The sequence below is a fragment of the Bombina bombina genome, chromosome 4 (assembly GCF_027579735.1).
Source record: "Bombina bombina isolate aBomBom1 chromosome 4, aBomBom1.pri, whole genome shotgun sequence".
Taxonomy (NCBI): Eukaryota; Metazoa; Chordata; class Amphibia; order Anura; family Bombinatoridae; genus Bombina; species Bombina bombina.
In genome coordinates, this window is record NC_069502.1 from 546,601,409 (window position 1) to 546,621,505 (window position 20,097).

The 20,097-nt window shown below is 38.3% G+C and overlaps 1 protein-coding gene across 2 annotated transcripts in view; it reads right to left on the bottom strand.

Annotated features, from left to right (window-relative positions):
• Positions 1-20,097, bottom strand: part of PGM3 (phosphoglucomutase 3) — a 64,629-nt gene that overhangs the window by 24,525 nt on the left and 20,007 nt on the right. For both annotated transcript variants that reach the window (XM_053710481.1, XM_053710482.1), the window contains exons 9-11: positions 18,462-18,560; positions 11,542-11,658; positions 9,267-9,389 (exon numbers count right to left, since the gene is read on the bottom strand). In XM_053710481.1, coding sequence (XP_053566456.1) covers positions 9,267-9,389; positions 11,542-11,658; positions 18,462-18,560 — 339 coding nt within the window. The remainder of the gene's footprint in view (positions 1-9,266; positions 9,390-11,541; positions 11,659-18,461; positions 18,561-20,097) is intronic.

Genomic DNA, 20,097 nt, shown 5'->3' on the forward strand with positions numbered 1-20,097 from the left:
GCAGATGGTGGTCTACATTATTAAATGCCCGTTTTGCCTTACCTAGGCAAAATGGAGTGCCCCCCCTGAAGGACAGAATAGCCAATAACGGGTCAAGCATAAGACAAGCCCTGAAGAAAGCAAAGAGTGTCCAGCCGGTGGCATTGCATTTTTGGCAAGAGAAAAATACGATCGCTGACCTTTGCTGTATGCACATAGCTCAAGTCAAGAGACCGCCCAGAGGTAGGGATGTGAATAAAACAACCAGGTTTTCTGGTAGTGTCCATTCCAAGTGCCTTTTTTAGAAAACCTGGTTGTTTTAAATGTGGGGATTGTACCACATGCAACAGCATGCTCACTGGATCTATATTCCACCACCCGCGCACAGGGAAGAAATACAAAATTTATCACAGATTGACCTGCACCAGCAGTTTTGTGATATATATCCTGACATGCCCATGTTCATTGGTCTATGTCGGAAAAACCTCCACCACGTTCCGAGAAAGGATGGCTAACCATCGCCATGCAATAAGAACAGCGATTGAGAAGAAGGAATCCGACCAACCTGTCGCCAGACACTTCATGTAGGCAGGGCATACTGCGGCAAGTTTGAGAACAATGGTCATTGACCATGTACCACCTATGAAGAGGGGCGGTGACAGACAAGCTAGGTTACTACAGGTCGAAGCATCTTGGATATATCGTTTGGACATGGTCACTCCCAGAGGATTAAACGCCCAACTTGATTATAATGTGTTTATATAGCTGGATCAGGCTATGATTGGACGATCTAGGTCTTTTTCTGGACATATACCATCATTTTATCAATTATGTGGACATTTTCCCTCTCCTAGCGGGTTGTACTATATAGGAGAACAAGGACACTGGCGTGAGTGTGTTGCCAATAAATCACGTTCTACCATACCTCAAGAGACATGAAGAGGGATTTGTTGTCTTTGGCTGCTATTAGTTGCTATTTTGATATCTGGATTTTAGGTAGTAGGTTTGTTAGTTTCCATTAAGCACATCAAAACCTATCAGAATCTATCATATTTTTCTGAGTATATTCTGGGATTGTGTGTACCCTAATTGCTGACTAAATTCATATAAATAGGAATATGAGATGGCAATACCAACATGGATGTTCATACATGCTGCCCAATTATCATACCTAGTTAGTGTTAAGTTTAGCCATTTTTAAATTCTATATTTTTTCACTCTATATGAGGTTTTTACCTCTGGTGTTATTAGTTATTGCCAGCCTTTTGCGGCGTTACGTGTCCACTACTCTAAGCCGTGATGATGAGGTGCTTCGCTCGTCATAGAAGGTGGGGTTATGCTAATTAGCCATGCGGCTGTTCCCTTCGCATACCTTGGTCGGCGGTAGTGACATAGCTCATCCGCACTGGTCTGGTAATACCGGAAGCTAAGAGCATGTTAGGGGTTTAAATAGGGAGATAGGGGTGGCGGGTAGTTAGATTGTTTGCTGGAGATTTGGATACATACCCATTGAGAAAGGTGCCAGAGGAGCACCGAAACGTCTGGGGTTAACTGTGTTATGGATATTGTCATATGTGTCTAATAAATGGACTTTTTACTTCAAGAACGGTGAGTGCAGCATTATTTTACCCGTATGGAGTGAAAATTGGAAATATATATATATATATATATATATATCAAAGTTCAAAAGGAATATGCACTCTCACCACCGTCCTGTATCTGCCAGGGTGCTCTGTAGGATTATCAACAAAGTAGCAAAATAGAAGCACTCACTGGACTTCAGAATATTGTGTACGAAAATAGTTATTTGTGACGTTTCAGGACCTCAAACGTCCCTTCTTCTGACAACCTGAGAATACAAACAGACTTATAAAGGCCTTTATAACCCTCCCCCAGTGTGGCCACCAAACCCTGGATACCGTGTGCAAAGGTATCAGGGGCTGTACCATAAGAAAGCCCAACTGTGAAGTATACCACTTTGATGCAAATATATCAATATACAAAATAACCAACAAGTGCACTGCTATTAATATATAAAAAATATAATTGTAAATAACTGTGTATAATTAAGACATGGTAAGAGATCCCACCTCCAAACTACTCCCACAAACAGAATGCCCCCTGTCCAGCATATAAAATGGAACAGTCCTCAGAAACCCTTATAACATAAACAAAGACCCGGCACTATCGGAACATCCTCAAGGCTATAACATCTGTGAGTCCCTAGGGTCAGTATCGTTTGTGAACCACCATATAGCTTCCAAAGATACAAATTATATACATAACAATGTGTCTCTTATCCAATGTCCTGGCATAACCACCACTAGACACACTCATAAACAAAGATCAGGGTCACTCTTACTGAGCCGCAATAGGTCAAATCCCGGCACACCTCCACTGTGATAGGCTGGGAGGGTGTAGCTTTCACTAATAATAACTCGAGCATCCAAAAACATGAAATCAAAGTAAAAGTCTGAAATAAAATAAAAATGCTACGTGCCAGATTCCTAAAATATAGATTATGTATATCACAATGTGTCACCGATCCGATGTCACGGCATAACCACTCTAATAAACAGAGGCCAGGGTCACTCCCACTAAGACGCCATTGGTCAAGCCCCGGCACACCTCCTCTGTGGTGGACTGGGAGGGTGTAGTTCACGCTGGTCACCACACTAACATCAACTAATTTAAAATCAAAGTAAAAGTTGTTACGTACCAGCTACCCTACTATATATCACTGTGGTTAAATGTCAGTGCGACAGCAGATATCTCGGCACTACATACATCATCAGTACGCATAGAGAGAAATAGAGGGATATAAAGGTCCCTCCCACTCGATCGCGATAGATCTACACTGAACACACCCCCCTTCTGATAGGTGGGGAAGAAGTAAACAAACCGCAAAACACACTGAGCTCTGTCACCGTCATTAATCTCAATGTTATATGTGTTACAAAAATAGAATGTGGTAAAAGAAGGTGACCGCTAGTATCCCAAAAGTCCTAGTCTAACCTGTGCATCATACACAGCTAACGGACTATATGTGAAAACTCCAAATAGATTACAAAGAATATAAGAATATAAGGACTAAAGAAGTGCCCCACCCAACAATCAATACTCAAAAACAAATTGATAAATATGTGTATGGAGACACATAACATCACAGCCTCAACATCCATTAGTGCGCATTGACAATCCCCCGTCGCAAAACTAGCATACAACCCCAAAAAAAGTCCAAAGGAATTTATTTATGAAATAAAAAAACAACCACATAACTAGCAAAGACAAAATATATTGAGTGTTATTAACACTATAAGACCCAAATCACAATACAAGGTAGAATGATTCAACTGCATACTCTCCAACCAAATTCCATTAATAATCAAACCAATATTTCAGCCAGACCAAAGAGCACACCGGATCCGGGAGCGGAGAAGTGGGATCCCATCCACAATAATGAACAAGTGAATCAAAATCAGTGAAACAAACATACACTAAGAAATAAAATAGAGACCACTAGTGGTCTCTCATTAAAAACAAATAGTCCTACTAGACACCTACTATCTCCACTGATTTGCACCTGTTACTGGATCACACAGTGACAAGCTGTAAATATGGAGGTATATATTAAAAACACTAAACTTCCACAGAAAATCACCCATGGGATCCATTAAGGGTAAATCACACAGCGTAGTAGGGACGGTGAGCAAACCCTTAGAAATAAGGACAGAAATAAATTGAAAATGATATACACTACTTAATATAATATCAGACAGAAGAATATGCGATAGGATCATGTACTCTCATCTTATAATGGAATCGCAGACTCCCCAAAGGTCAGGAAAGTCATATTGGTGTAAAGCCTCCTCACAAGAACGCTTGCCACCTGGTTTGCACATTAAGGCCCCTGGAAGCTAGAGTGCCAAGTTCATGTATCCATCTGGATTCTTTCTGTAGTAGGAACTCTGTTGCCCCCTCTGTTCAGTACTGGAACATGATCTATTATCCGGAATCTCAAATCCGTAACTGTGTGTCTGTTCTCCAAAAAGTGTCGGGCTACTGGTTGTTCTGATTTTCCATTTTTCAGGGCAGCCCTGATGCCCGATCGATGGTTCGCCATCCGAGTTCAGGCATCGTCGATGGTTTTCCCAATATAAAATAGCCCACAAGGACAATTGAAGAGGTAGATGATATGGGTCGTTGTACATGTAAGGAAGTAATTAATCTTGTATTTCTTCTTCTTGTCAGGGTGTTGGAACATATTCCCAATATGCATACCAATACATATAACGCAGCCCAGGCATTTAAAGCAGCCACATTTCCGCTTCAACCACATCTGTTTGTCGGTAGGTGTCGAGAAATCCGTTTTCATTAGATGATCCTTCAAGCTCTTGCCTCTCTTGTAGGCCAGTCGGGCCGGGTCTTTGTTTATGTTTACATTAGCTAAGATAACGCCCATGGGGGCGGTGGATCTGAACCTATAAGGGTTTCTGAGAACTGTTCCATTTTATATGCTGGACAGGGGGCATTCTGTTTGTGGGAGTAGTTTGGAGGTGGGATCTCTTAACATGTCTTAATTATACACAGTTATTTACAATTATATTTTTGATATATTAATAGCAGTGCACTTGTTGGTTATTTTGTATATTGATATATTTGCAGCAAAGTGGTATACTTCACAGTAGTGTAACGTCCTTCCTGTGAAGAGAGCACTTGTGCAAACATATAAAAAGTATCCTAACACGTTTCGAAGGGATTTCTACTCATTGGATTGAGGTGAAGGAGTGTAAGTAAACTCCCAAAGGGAGCTGTATTGTCTTTTGATTACTAAATTGGATGAACAGTTCACAAGGGATTACGTCTGTACCTGTTTTTCATAAGAAGATTGTACTACAAGTGACTTTAAATTTATCTTATAGTGACATTTTACTTTTATTGGATTTCTACCACTAATAGGGGGTTTTCCTGACTCGTCATATATTTTTATTGTGGCGATTTTATTTTATTCTACAGAACTTCCTATATATTTATATGATACATTGTTAGGATTTTTGACACACGCATCCTCGCATATACAATAGAGTATGTTAGAATTTTAGGGTCAAATGTTATATGGATAGTCATCTGCATAGTGTATCGCTATAAATACTAGCTTTACAGATATTCCATCTACCATATACATTTTACTTTCCTAATCAGAAGCTCATATTCCTTTATTAGTTATTTATATATTATTATTTCTATTGATTGAACTACAGGTTGCGCCACTAGAGTTATTCCTTTTATGTAGGGTTGTTTGCTTTCCCCTTTCCCCAATATTTGGACACGATATAGATAGAGATAGATAGAGATAGATAGAGATAGATATATATATATATATATATATATATATATATATATATATATATATATATATATATATATGTATTTCAAGTGATGGTGTAAGTGCACTCTCACCAACTTATGCAACTTGTCAGGGTGCTGTAAGATAATAGATAAACTGTAGCAAAGAAGCACTCACTGAACGATTCCAACTGTGACAAAAGACTTTAATTCAAACGAGTGACGTTTCGGGACAATGTGGCCCCATCGCTGGCCAACCTGTTTATGGCATTCTATGAGACATCCATTATGAAGATCTTTAACAATGTTAACATCAGGTACTACTGTCGATATATTGACGACCTGTTCCTGGTGTGGTCTGATGGAGAGGATAGCCTAACACAATGGATTGAGGATCTGAATACACTTGAAAGTCCCATTAGATTTACCCACACAATCAGTCATTCCACGGTGGACTACCTTGATGTGAGGGTCTTCAAGGTGAATGGGAGATTGGGTACAACTTTGTTCCGTAAAGCTACGGACCGAAACTCATTACTGCATGCCAGAAGCTGCCACCAGCCTAGCCTTATACACAATATCCCTAAAGCCCAGTACCAACGGGTGATTAGAAATAATACCAATGAGGTATTGTGTGAAGAACAACTACAGGATATGACAGAGCGCTTTAGGGAGAGAGGATACAAGCATAAGGATCTGCTAGAGATTAAATCAGGTGTGTTATGTACGAGTGTACCAGGAGAAGAGTCCCAATCTAAACAAGGAGATCAACTCACCTTTGTGACCACATATTCACCAGATATTATACCCCTAACCCATACGATTAAGGATGAATGGAAACTGATTGAAGCAGACCATACCCTGCCTTTCAAGAATTGGAAGGCACCAAGGATAGGGTTTCGTCGAGGAAGAAATCTGAGGGATCATCTTGTGAAAGCAGATGTCAATCCAGAAGGGGGTGCAAGGACATGGTTGAGGACGAAAAAGAAAGGGTGCTACCGCTGCATTAGTTGTGTGACGTGTAGTGGGATGATCACTGGCTCCCACTTTCGCCACCCTGAAAGCAACAGGTCATACGAGATCAAGTACTATCTGACTTGCACCACCCAATACGTAATATATCTTTTGAACTGCCCTTGTGGGAAATTTTATATTGGCAAAACAACCGACGATGCAAGGACGAGAATGGCCAACCACAGGTCCAGCATTCGTTTGGCCATAAGAAACAAAAAGGCAGATCAACCGGTCGCAAGGCACTTCCTGGAGGCAGGCCACACTGTCAACGATCTGAGATTTCGACTGATCGACCACGTACCGACCCCACGGAGGGGGGGAGACAGAGATAACATGCTACTCCGCAAAGAATCAAGGTGGATCTATGAACTTGGTACCCTCAGTCCCAGGGGTCTCAACACCCACACAGAATGGCAATGTTATTTATGAACGCTGAGACCCAGTCTATATGAATATTGATGTCCATTTCAATGAGAGCTCATGATCCATTTGTTCTTAGTCTTCATTCTTTCTCTATTTCTCTTTCCTTTCTAACTTGACTTCTTGATTCCCCCGTATTTTTATTTAATGTGGTTTCATTTTCTGTATGGTGGCTGTTTCTGTCTAATTTACTACTGGCTTTTTTCTTCTTCTACAGTTTCTTCCCCCTTTTTTTCCCTTGTCTTTTATATCTTATTCATTTATTTTCTATATTTATATTTATTTTATTTTGTTTTGGTTAGTTTATTTTAGTTTAATTTATTTTATTTTATTTTATTTAGTTTATCTTATTTTATTTTATGTTATTTTATTTTAGTCTATTTTCTTTATTTATTTATTTTGATTCATGTATTGATTTATTGATTTCAGTTCATTTTATTTATCTATTTTTATTGATTTATCATCTCATTTTATTATTTTATTTTATTTATTTATCTTTATTTTTATTTTTAATTTAATTTTATTATTTTTTCCAGACCCTGAATACAGTTGACTGATCTAAAAGCACAATGTAACCGAAGACAATGCTGATTTTTCTGTCCTATATTGCCCCTATGTAATATCCATAGGTGGCTCTCTTAACATCATGTTGTTATTATTGTGTCCATTATATGGACGAATTAATTTTAACTTTATTTTAATTTCATTATATTCACTTTGTGCTTACCCCGTGTTGCTTTTTAGCTTGGGTGGTCTACTTCACACTAAACCCATAATCGGTGCCACAATTATGGTTAGATACAAGGCTAGCGGAGCCTTTACAAGGAACCGACAGTGATATACTTTTCACTTTTTCGTGATTACTCACTATGGATATATAATAGCTTATATGTTGTTTTATACATATAGGTTTTATGTATATAGGTTTCCCTTTTTGTATATATAGTTTCTTTTCACATTGTTTACACTTTACTCTTAGGATGTTGTTTGATGCACAGAATAGGAGTCTGCATGCAGCGACCGTAGAAATAGATAGGTATTAGAAATAACAGTTGGTTGTTATGAAATAAACAACTAAAATTTATTTGTTTATACTTCTCACTTTTTCGTGATTACTCACTATGGATATATAATAGCTTATATGTTGTTTTATACATATAGGTTTTATGCATATAGGTTTCCCTTTTTTACATATATTGTTTCTATTCACACTGTTTACACTTTCTTAGGATGTTGTTTGATGCACAGAATAGGAGTCTGCATGCAGCGACCGTTGAAACAGATAGATATTAGAAATAACAGTTTATTGTTATGAAATAAACAACTAAAATTTATTGGTAATGTTACACGAATATAGCCATGTTCGCCATTGACAGTCTATGTGTGGCCCAGGATAGAAACTGCTTGTCACTTTTAGACGAGTGTGATTATTTTAATAGATTAGCCCATCATCTCTGATATAGAGGCATAGAGGCGGACAATAACATAGTGATGGTCTTGTTACGCCCATGGGGGTGTGGACACACGGCTGATTGGTCGGATCTCGCCATCTCTTTAACAGCATTAATTTGGCTGTGCAACGCCTTTGTTATCCGATATGGGAAAGCCGCTGTGATCTCTATGGCGAGCGTATCGCTGCATCTGTCCATGACTGGCAAGCAGCGATCTGATCCGATTTAGCAAAATGTTTTTGCTGTGTTGCTATAGGCAACAGGCATAGTCAGTGACAGGTGGGCGTATCTGGAAAGCGTAATGGTATGACGCTTCTGATACAGAATGCTATTAGGCTGCTGATTGGTACTATTATAATTCCCACAAGTCTGATGACTGCCCATTGGTGGAATTACGATCTACATGACTGGGATCACACTGATTGGTTGAATTACGATCCTCACATTATATGTTTTTTTCCTTTGTTTATGGTCGTTTAGCAGCTGATTAGAAAGGGTTGGACTGTGATTATTCCCCCCACTCTATTAGCAACACGGGGTCTTATGTTTTAACTCACTTGATTAACTTGCTTTGCACTATTGTAATATCGATCACTATTTGTTACTGGGTAAGATAGGTTTTGTTACCTTGACCGTGATTGGTCACACTTATGGGGAGGGTATTTTTGGAGCCTATTTAAGGCCTGCTTTTTCACATTGTTAGCTTGTCAGAGGAAGGGACTGTTATTGTCCCGAAACGTCACTCGTTTGAATTAAAGTCTTTTGTCACAGTTGGAATCGTTCAGTGAGTGCTTCTTTGCTACAGTTTATATATATATGTATATAGAGAAGTCTGGTGAAAAGACCATAGGGAAAATTACAAAACAAAACAAATTAACACACAGAGGAAGGCTGGCACTCACTTTGCAAGCATTCAGCTAAGATTAGAAGCAAAAAACACACAAACACATGCATACATACATACACACACACTCTGAACTATTAAAATAATAAACGGATTGTTAGAACTCCCACAGAGCTTTGATTTCAGTTTGGAAAGGATGTCTGTCCACGAACCTTAACTTTAAGTTGGCGATTGGGAAGGTCGGTGTACATTTCATCCCATTTCTGAACATTAAGACCCTTGATGGACAATATAGCTTCAATTAACAGCATGTCAGAAATAGCATCTCCAACAGTCTATAAACATAAAGCAAAATATTTATTAGATTTCCATGATTGAAACAAACAATATAAGAAACGAAATGACATGCAAGATGATGGCAAAATAATACATAGGTTCAAAACACACTGTCAGGAATGCAGCTGACACTACTGCTTTCATTTTCCCCTTCCCTATTCTTGGCCACTAGTCGGCATCAGGTGGAGAGATTCCTTAAACAGGAGTGACAGTGACAAAAGTATACGTGAAAAACAACAGGTCTGAGATGCAAAAGTCAAGGAAGAGAAGGTAGCTGGCAAGGCAAGTCGTTAAACAATCTGAGGTAAGGGCAAGCAGCTGGCAAGTCATTAAACAATCCAAGGTCAGGGTAGGCCAAGATTCGAATAGACTGAACAAGGAATAAGCGCTAGGTTGCTTTAAACTGGCCAAACAAACAAGCAACGCAATGAAGGACTGACGCTACTTATAAAACCCAAGGGGCGTGACTAGCAATAGGTGAGCAACGTGTATGGTTGCCTGTATAAGTACAAGCCAAGTTTAGTTTTTTGGTTTCTGTTTAGTCAAAAAAATAAAAACTAATCTAAAATCCAATTGATAACACTGGGGGAACCTTAAAGGGATATGAAACCCAATTTTTTTCTTTTATGATTTAGAAAGAGCATGCAATGTTAAACAACTTTCCATTTTACTTCTATTAACTAATTTGGTTCATTCTCTTGATAGCCTTTGTTGAAAAGCATATCTAAATAGGCTCAGTATTTACGGATTGGTGGCTGCACATAGATGCCTCATGTGATTGGCTCACCCATGTACATTGCTATTTCTTCAAAAAAGGATATCTAAAGAATGAAGCAAATTGGATAAATAAAAATGAAATGTTTAAAATTGTGTTCTCTATCTGAATTATGAAAGAAATATTTTGGGTTTCATGTCCCTTTAACACAATGAGTATTAGCCAGTCAGCCATTGTTTAATCTTTTTTTTCTTTATTTTTTTTGTTTTGAGTAAGAATCATTTTTAAAATAATGAATGCTTCAGATACTTCCTTCATAGTCTGTCTGTCTGTGCATAGTGTTAAAAGTGCAGGAGAAAGCAGATGGAAATCCTCAGAATTCTAGTGTGAGCCTCAAATAAAGTAGTCAGTCATGCTGTGCATATATAAAAGTTACAAACTTCACAGGTAGAGATGTCACAAACAAATGGCACGCTGCTGAATTGCTGCTACTAGGCCATTTCCCCTCTAACTTCATCTAACGAAGACTTGTCTACATCAAAAGTGATTGGAGTGATTTTGTTTAGTTATCTCTCTACAGTAGCTGTTATGAAACAGAAAGTTTATAATCAGGGAAGCCAAGAGAGAAACTATAATAAATTAGCATCATTTTTACTACAACCCTTACAGCTGCACTCTGAGGTGACCACTTGGTTTCCATTGTCTAGTCTCAACTACAACCCCTACATCTGCACTCTGAGGTGACCTTTTGGTTTTCCATTGCCTGGTCTCAACTACAACCCCTACAGCTGCCCTCTGAGGTGACCACTTGGTTTTCCATTGCCTGGTCTCATCTGCAACCCCTACATCTGCCCCTCTGAGGTGACCTTTTGGTTTTCCATTGCCTGGTCTCATCTGCAACCCCTACATCTGCCCCTCTGAGGTGACCTTTTGGTTTTCCATTGCCTGGTCTCATCTGCAACCCCTACATCTGCCCCTCTGAGGTGACCTTTTGGTTTTCCATTGCCTGGTCTCAACTACAACCCCTACAGCTGCACTCTGAGGTGACCCCTTGGTTTTCCATTGCCTGGTCTCATCTGCAACCCCTACAGCTGCCCTCTGAGGTGACCTTTTGGTTTTCCATTGCCTGGTCTCATCTGCAACCCCTACATCTGCACTTTGAGGTGACCTCTTGGCTGGTCTCCTTTCCTGGATATTTTTCAAAATGTATTGTTTTCCCCATAAATCTGGTTATAAAGAAATCTAGTTTAAAGAAAGGAAGGAGAGTCAGAAGTCCAAATCATGCTTAGTAGAAGGAATGAAGATCCTGTTCTACTGACATCCTAAAACACACATTAAAACATGTTATTGTTCCTTTTGCATTACTGGCCAATTGTAGCAAAGTGAAGAGTTTTGTTTGCCACCAAAAAAAATAAAAAAATGAATTTGTTTTTCACCTGGTTAATCAAATTGATTGTGTTATTAAGCATCTGTGCTGCTTTTTTCCTTTCCTCAGTGGTTTCCATACTGACCAACTGTTTAATCTGTTCTTCGGCTGCATTGCTAAACAGTACCTGCAAAACAGAGTAGGTCATATTAAAGCATATTAATTGGATTAAGACAAGTTAGCTTTAAAGTGACAGTCTAGTCAAAATTAAAAAAACTTTCACGATTCTGATAGGACATGCCATTTTAAACAACTTTTCAATTTACTTTTATAATCAAATTTGCTTTGTTCTCTTGTTATTCTTAGTTGAAAGCTAAACATAGGTAGGCTTATATGTTAATTTCTAAGTCCTTGAAGGCGGCCTTTTATCTGAATGCATTTGACAGTTTTCCAGCTAGAGGGTGTTAGTTCATTTGTTTCATTTAAATAACATTGTTCTCATGCCCGTGGAGGGCACTGATTGGCTAAAATACAAGTCTGTCAAAAAAACAAAAGGGGGCAGTCTGCAGAGGCTTAGATACAAGGTAATCACAGAGGTAAAAAGTATATTAATATAAATGTGTTGGCCATGCAAAACTGGGGATGGATAATACATGGATTATCTATCTATTTAAACAAATAACAATTCTGGAGTAATATAACGGTCTCTGAGGCATATTTTATATGCTGTGTAACAAATAGCCTTCAATGTAACAATTGTTAAATTTACAATATTATTTAACCCCTTGGCGACAGAGGACCTGTCAGACACGTCCTACAAAGGGTGTCAGATAAAGACCAAGAACGTGCCCAACATGTCCTCAAGTAATCTGAGTGCTGGAAGCAATCGAGATCGCTTCCAGCCGCTCAAACAGTATTGCAGCAATGCCTCAATGTTGAGGCATCCTGCAATACTGTAACTGACTGCTGGGCTCCGTTTTTATCGCTCCCACGGAGCGATCACTTCCGGTTTCACTCTATGTGGAGTCCAGTAGTCAGGCAGAGCATCAGAAGCCATCAGGCAGGCTTCTGATGCTCTGTAAGTGTGCCAAGTGCCTCCGTGGGTCGAGGCACTTAGTAAAATAATATATTAAAAAAAAATAATAAAAATAAATTAATAAAATAGCCCCCCCCTCCCCCATGTGTTGGTTATGCAAAACTGGGGAATTGGTAATTAAGGGATTATTTATCTTTTAAAAACAAAAATTCTGGTGTTGACTGTCCCTTTAACCCCTAGATTGCCCGTGATCACTATAAAACACTGGCAAAAGCACAGCAGCACTTTTTTGCTCTCTGTGCATTATTTTAGGGTTTTGGGGGGTTTTTTGTAAAAAAAAATTTAAGACCCAAAGTCTCTTTTCAGAGCCTTTTATTCAATTTAAATTTAGTGTTGATTTTTTTTGTAATTTTTTTTCTCTGTGACAGATACAAATAAATGCCTCTATGTCTGACTCAGACCCCAATTTTGACCCTGCCATATGCTCAGATACATCATTAGATACAGTCTCAACTGATAGTGATATATCTGTGGCTGCTAGCCCTACTGCCAGAAGGAAACGTGTTGCTCCAGCTGCCATTGCTGCTGAAGAGTGGGTAACGCCTCATCACCAGAGGCCAGATATCCCACCCTTCACTGCAAATCCTGGCATCAATGTGGATGTGGCATGATTTAGCCCCCAACAGTTTATGGAAGTGTTTCTGGGTGATGATGTATTGGGGAACATTGTCGCCAAAGCTAATTTATATGCCCATCAGTTCCGTACTGCAAAGCAGCAATGGGCCCCCATCGAGGTGCCAGAATTTAAAAAATTCTGGGCATTGACTATGCTGATGAGCATCATAAAGAAACCCTCAACCCGTTCCTACTGGAGCAGTTGCCCCATTTGCTCTACCCCCATTTTTGAGGAAGAGGTATGAAATGATTCTACATTTCATGTACTTCAGAGACAACAGCCTGTGCCCCACTAGGAAGCATCCCCAGTTTGACAGGCTGTATAAAATCTGCCCCCTAATTACCCACTTTACTGCCAGGTTTGCAGAGCTTATACACCTGGAAGGAATATATATGAATATATGTGTGAAGGCTGGGATTCAAGCAGTATATTCCTTCCAAGCACTCCAGGTATGGAGTAAAGGTCTATAAGTTCTGTGAGAGCGAGACTGGGTATACACAGGCCTTCCGGGTATACAACGGAAAGGATATCCACCTTGACCCTCCAGGCTGTCCAGAACATATGGGAACCACTGACAAGATTGTCTGGGACCCAATTTTACCCCTGATGAACAAAGGGTACCACTTGTATGTAGACAGTTTTTATACAAGTGTACTTTTGTTCAAGCTACTGTATTGTTTTGATACAGTAGCTTGCTGTACAAGTCAAAAGAAACGTGCAGGTTTCCCAAGACAATTTGCACGCACCGTCTACAAAGGGGGGAGACCTCAGCTCCGTGCCAAGAGGAGCTGTAGGCAGTTAAGTACAGAGACAAGAATGATTAATACCTTCTTACCACCATCCACACCGAGAGGATTGTGGAGGTCTCTGTACGTGGCAGAGCTGAGAGCACAATGAAGCCAGTGTGCATCAAGGTTTATAACCGGCATATGGGTGGGGTTGATCTAGGTCCTAGGAGATCAGCTGCTGAAACCCTACCTAATTATGCAGATGACAATGGCCTGGTACGAAAAGGTTTCAATTTACTTAATGCAGATTGCAACCCACAACGCTTTTTTGTTGTTCAAAAAAGCAAACCCCAGAATGAAACTGACTTTACCGTCATTTCAAGGATTTTGTACCAAGATGCACCTGCTACCTGGGCAGTGATGGGAGAGAGCAGAGTTGGGGCTACACATTTTATTTTCAAAATCCCCACCTACTGCGGCAAAGCAGAATCCTCAGAAGAAAATGCAGAGTCTGTACCAAGAGGGGGCAGAGAAAGGACACCACCTTTTACTGTCCTGATTGCCCTGGACAGCCTAGACTCTGCATTGGGGACTGCTTCAAGCGGTATCACACACTGGTAAATTAAAAAAAAAAACATTTTTTACATTTGCCGTTGTGTTTTTTTTTGGGGGGGGGGGGGAGTTGGTTAAGTTTACTGTTAGAGTTTGTTTGTTTGTTTTTACTGTGCCAGATTTTTAAATTTCACTGTTCTATTTTTTATGTTCTAAAATTGGTTCTGTATTTTACCAAAACCCCTGTCAAAGCTATGCATGAGGGGTATGGGTGTACTCAGGAGGTCTTACAGAAAACAACCTGGAGTGTTTTCTTTCAATAACTTACAACAGGCTCTCCTTAATCAGTCAAAAAGAAATGTGTGTAAAAATGAAAATTGAAAAATTACCACCATACACTTTCTCACAGTTGCATCAAAGGGCATCAAAAGACTCCATATACAATACATTAGGGTGTCAACTTTTCAAATATAAGCACATTCATGGCAAACAAATTGGGGTATGTAAAAAGACCCCCCCAAAAAGGAGATAGGCAAAGAAGATATTTTAAATGTGAAAATAAATCACACACACGTCACAAGTTTGGCATTGCACCCCCCAAACAAGCCAACAAACCTATGCATAGGTGGTATCACTGTACTCAGGATATGTTGCTGAACACATATTGGGGTCTTCATTGGCAGCAACACATAACAGGAGCTGAGAATCCATGCCTAAAGTACAATGTTTGTGAAAAATAACCAAAAAATGCCTGCCCAATAGTTTGACAAAGACTAGTGGTTGAATTAGTGCATGGAAAATACCAGCTAATCAAATACCCTAGGGTGTCTACTTTTCAAAAATATATATGTTGATTAAGTAAATTACATTGGCCGGCTTCAAAAATGTCCCAAATAGGACATGGGTGCATGGGATGTAAAAATGTCAAGTTGGAAACCTGGAATGCGGCCCCTAAAATTAAGGCCTTTTAGCCCCCAGAGAACCCGACACACCTATACATGGGTGGTATCACTTTACTCAGGAGATGTTGCTAATCACATATAGGGGTGTTATTTGGCAGTAAACATTAACATTCTCAGTAAATGTATTTTTTTTTTAACTTTGGCATAGATTGGTGGTAAAATGGTTGCATGAAAAGAGTCAAAATGCCCCAAGTTTAAGTCTTAATATATTGTTATTTTACAACTCAAGCATTGATTTTTCTACTTATAGATCACAAATTTTGCATTTGTTCTTTTATTATTATTTTTTTATTACCTATGAAGAGTAGCCGTTATAGTTTTACATAACTTATTATTATTTTTATACTATAAGATTTTTTTATTGCCGATATGTTTTATCTATTGCATGTTTCTTCTGCTTTCTATCTGGATTGTGCAGATTTATTGTTTTTAAGTTTTGTAGTGCGACAGATACGTTTGTTGCTTTCTTTTTAATATTATGTATCAGATGTATTGTTAGCTTTTAATTAGTGGATTTCCCGCCCTATCATGTTTCACTAGTGTGTTTTTAAAGTCCAAATGAAGGCCTAACCTGTTATTCTACCTGATGAAACGGCCACGAGAATAACGGCAGAGAAACGCGTTGTATTGCTCTAATAAATTCCCCCTTTTACAATACATCTGATTCTGCTGCATTGTATATACAGTTACAACGTTCAAAATAACTGTTAGCTATTTTCCAACACTGGCAATCTAGAGACATTACGGATCACTTATGCAGGCTCTGTGTAACGCTAGTGTGCAGCTTTCCCGGAATCATCTGTGAGGTTGACCATCTGATCTATACACGCCTATCTGATCCGCATACGCTGTGTGCCGAGGGATTTCCCCCATTGCGGCTACCAGGACCAGCTCGCCCTCGCTTTTGGCGGACAACTGGCAAGACTCACCCCCCAGCGTACTGACTGCTGTAAAAGGTCAGCCTGCTCGTATGCACTAATCTCTAGTGCCAACTCTTTTGTGAGTACCTTTACATCGTTTGCTGTTCCCTCTGCGTTTTTCACTTTATCAATACGATATCACACCATTAGGTGCTATCTTTTTTTCTGTTTCCACTTTCTAGATCATTCGACTTACCACCGGTTTTGAAGAGGAGCTGCCTTCATTTCTGAATTGTTTGGTGATTTCACGTATTTTGAACACTTATACTCAGAACATTTGTTGCTTCCTTTATTGAACTCTCTTTTTAGCAAAGACTTTTTTCACATGATTGATTCAGGTTTACAATACCGGACATTGATATAGTTTTTTGTTTGTGGCAAATACACCATATAGTTATTCAATTTACCTATCATCTAATATTTTAGAACATTGATATGTTTATGCTCGCACATGTTATATGACACTTCTTATTTTTTGCAATTGTACTTCTAGTACACTTTTTATCAACATCGTATCCGCAATTTATATTTAGTTTTTTCACTTATTATTCCTTTTATTATTTTCATTAGTTTTTTTATTTCAGTAGCACATTTGCTGTTTTATCAACCTTTAAGTGCACCCTATTGTATGCTTGTCTGCATACTCTTTACAAACACTAATACCTTAGGTTGTCTTCTTTTTAAAAAAAATATACATGTGAAAGGTTATTCAGGGATTCCTGACAGATATCAGTGTTAAAATGTAACTATTAAAATGTAATTATCGCTAATTTTGAAAAAACATAGTTTGGAAATAGCAAAGTGCTACTTGTACTTATTGCCCTATAACTTGCAAAAAAAAGCAAAGAACATGTAAACATTGGGTATTTCTAAACTTAGGACAACATTTAGAAACTAATTAGCATGGGTGTTTTTTGGTGGTTGTAGATGTGTAACAGATTTTGTAGGTCAAATTTAGAAAAATAGTTTTTTCCCCATTTTTTCATCATATTTTATCATTTTTTAAAGTAAATTATAAGATACTAGTTGATAAGTCTGCCCAAAGGTCAGTCTACTTGTTAAAAATGCAATCGCCCAAGCTACAAAAAATAAAAAAGTAAAAATACAGAAAGAAATAAACAAAGCTTTCCAAAATAATAAAATTAAACCTAATACCTATAAAAATAAAAAGTGCCCCCCCCCTAATCTAAATACTAAACTACCAATAGCCCTTAAAATGTCTTTTTGTAGGGCATTTCCCTAAAGAAATCAGCTTTTACATTAAAAATAAACAAAGTCCCCCCTAACAGTAAAACCACCTACCCACCAAAATATAAAAAAAACTAACACTAATAAACCTTTATTTTTTTATTTTGGATAGTGTTTATTATTTATTATGTAATTTTTTTTATTTTAATTTTAATGTAGTATTTTTTTGTATGTAATTAAGGGGTTAATTTAGGGGGGTGTTAGGTTAGGGGGCTTAGTCATTACATTAATTTTTTGCTTTGTGGGGGTTGGCAGTTTAGAAGTTAATAGGTTAATTAGGTTTAATGCGTTGTGGGGGGTTGGCGGATTAAGGGTTAATAGATGCATTAGGCAGTTTGCAATGTGTTTGGCGGATTTAGGAGTTAATCATTTTAATGGGTATTTTTTTTCCTTAATACTTTGTGCGGGTGGTTGTTTTATTTTTACTTATTGCGGACGTTTAGGGTTTTGTTTTTTAAATACTTATTGCGGCGGTTATTTTTTTATTTTTTTTGTAATGCTCCGTTTGCCTTTGCTGCATCCCGTTGGATTCCGAAAATGACAGGGTGGTGAAAGAATCCACTGCATCCATTCATTTTGTTGGCTGCCTCGCGCTGCCAACATTCCTTTAAGGATGCATGCGCAACTGCCAACGGACGCGTTACAAACGCGATTATAGTATAGATGATGAAAATAATGGTATCTTTAGAAAGTCAATTTAATGGCGAGAAAAACAGTATATAATAATATGTGTGGGAACAGTAAATGAGTAAGAGGAAAATTACAGCTATAGTAAGAAAATGGAAAAGTGCTGTGGTCACTAAGGGGTTGTACTACTTTAATACATGGTAAGTTCACAAGGCTACACATTGTTAAACCAAATACTTACTGTTCCATGACCGTTTGCCTCAAAATAAACCCCAATATCAAATTCCTGAGCTTTGTGGTGTAGATGCTTCACCCCAGTCTTTGCACAGAAAACGGGCACCTACAAGAAAGAACATTTTAATTAAAATAAACAGTATAAAGGAGTTAACAAGTAAATCGGAGCCAGCTTTGTCTACGAAACCCACATACCTAAAAACCATGGTGTAAATAACACTACCATCACAATAATCCAAAGACAATGCTGCTATAAAGAATCATTAAAAGGATATAACAGTTTCAGTGTTGCAATATCAAACAAAAACTAAAAGCAGTGGCTTATGCTTAATAGAAATGATTGTAATATTTATTATATACATACACACATTATATATATATATATATATATATATATATATATATATATATATATATATATATATATATATATATATATATATATATATATATATATATATATATATATATATATATATATATATATATATATATATATACACATACAAAGTAAACAGATAGAGTCCAGCACTATTGAGCTTCTTTACCTGGCTGTGTGCTCGTTACAATGGGCTATCAGCAAAAACCCAAACAAATACAGTCCATATGTAGAAAGTAACAGCACCACTGCATCAATATTCTTTAAAGGTGAATTATTTCTTTATTGGTGATATCACAACCATTAAAACAGCGACGTTTCGGACCTACATGGTCCTTAATCATGCATGATTAAGGACCATGTAGGTCCGAAACGTCGCTGTTTTAATGGTTGTGATATCACCAATAAAGAAATAATTCACCTTTAAGAATATTGATGCAGTGGTGCTGTTACTTTCTACATATGGTGTATATATATATATATATATATATATATATATATATATATATATATATATAGTGTATTGGCACAAGAACCTGGTGACACTGGAAATAAGAATGAACTGGGTGTTACAGTCCGGTGCTACCCCTAGTAAATAAACCAACAGAAAAGGGGAGAGAGGATAAAGATTAGGGTTTAGTGGGCACTCTTTCCTAGTGTAAAAAGTAATTCTATAAAAAATAACTTTTAATAATATGTATTAAAAAATGAGGATACAAACTCTATATGGTAATTATAACTTCACAAATCAAAAGTATATTCTAATAAAAGACATGCATTCACCCCCCTGTTTCCTGGCTGATAGCTGCAGTCGTCGGCATCAGGTGCCAGGGGTGAAAAGACATGAAATACCACTATACATTTACACAAAATAGTTTCAGCCTAGATAGTGGCCTTTATCAATGTGAGCGGTAAGAAGCTGAAGCCCCAAGTGCCGCCCTTTTAAATACGGTTCAGAAGGGGGCGGAGCCTGCGGGAGCTGGAAAATGGCAGCTTAGCTGGAGAGCTCTGTGCAGGACAATAGCTACTTAGGCAAATAAAAGGTAGCAGAGTGGTGAATTATAGTGAAGAAGGGGCCACTAACTGGTGGGAACACCTGACCATCAATGCGGCTGGGAGAAAAGTGACATTGCGGCTCACACACCGCGGATCTGAGAGGAGTCGGGCTAGACGCCATTCACATGGGCCACGTGGAGTTTCTAATGCCGCGGCTCCTGCAGCTGCCATAACTCTGAGGAGAAGAACGAAGGTTAGCGCAGACACG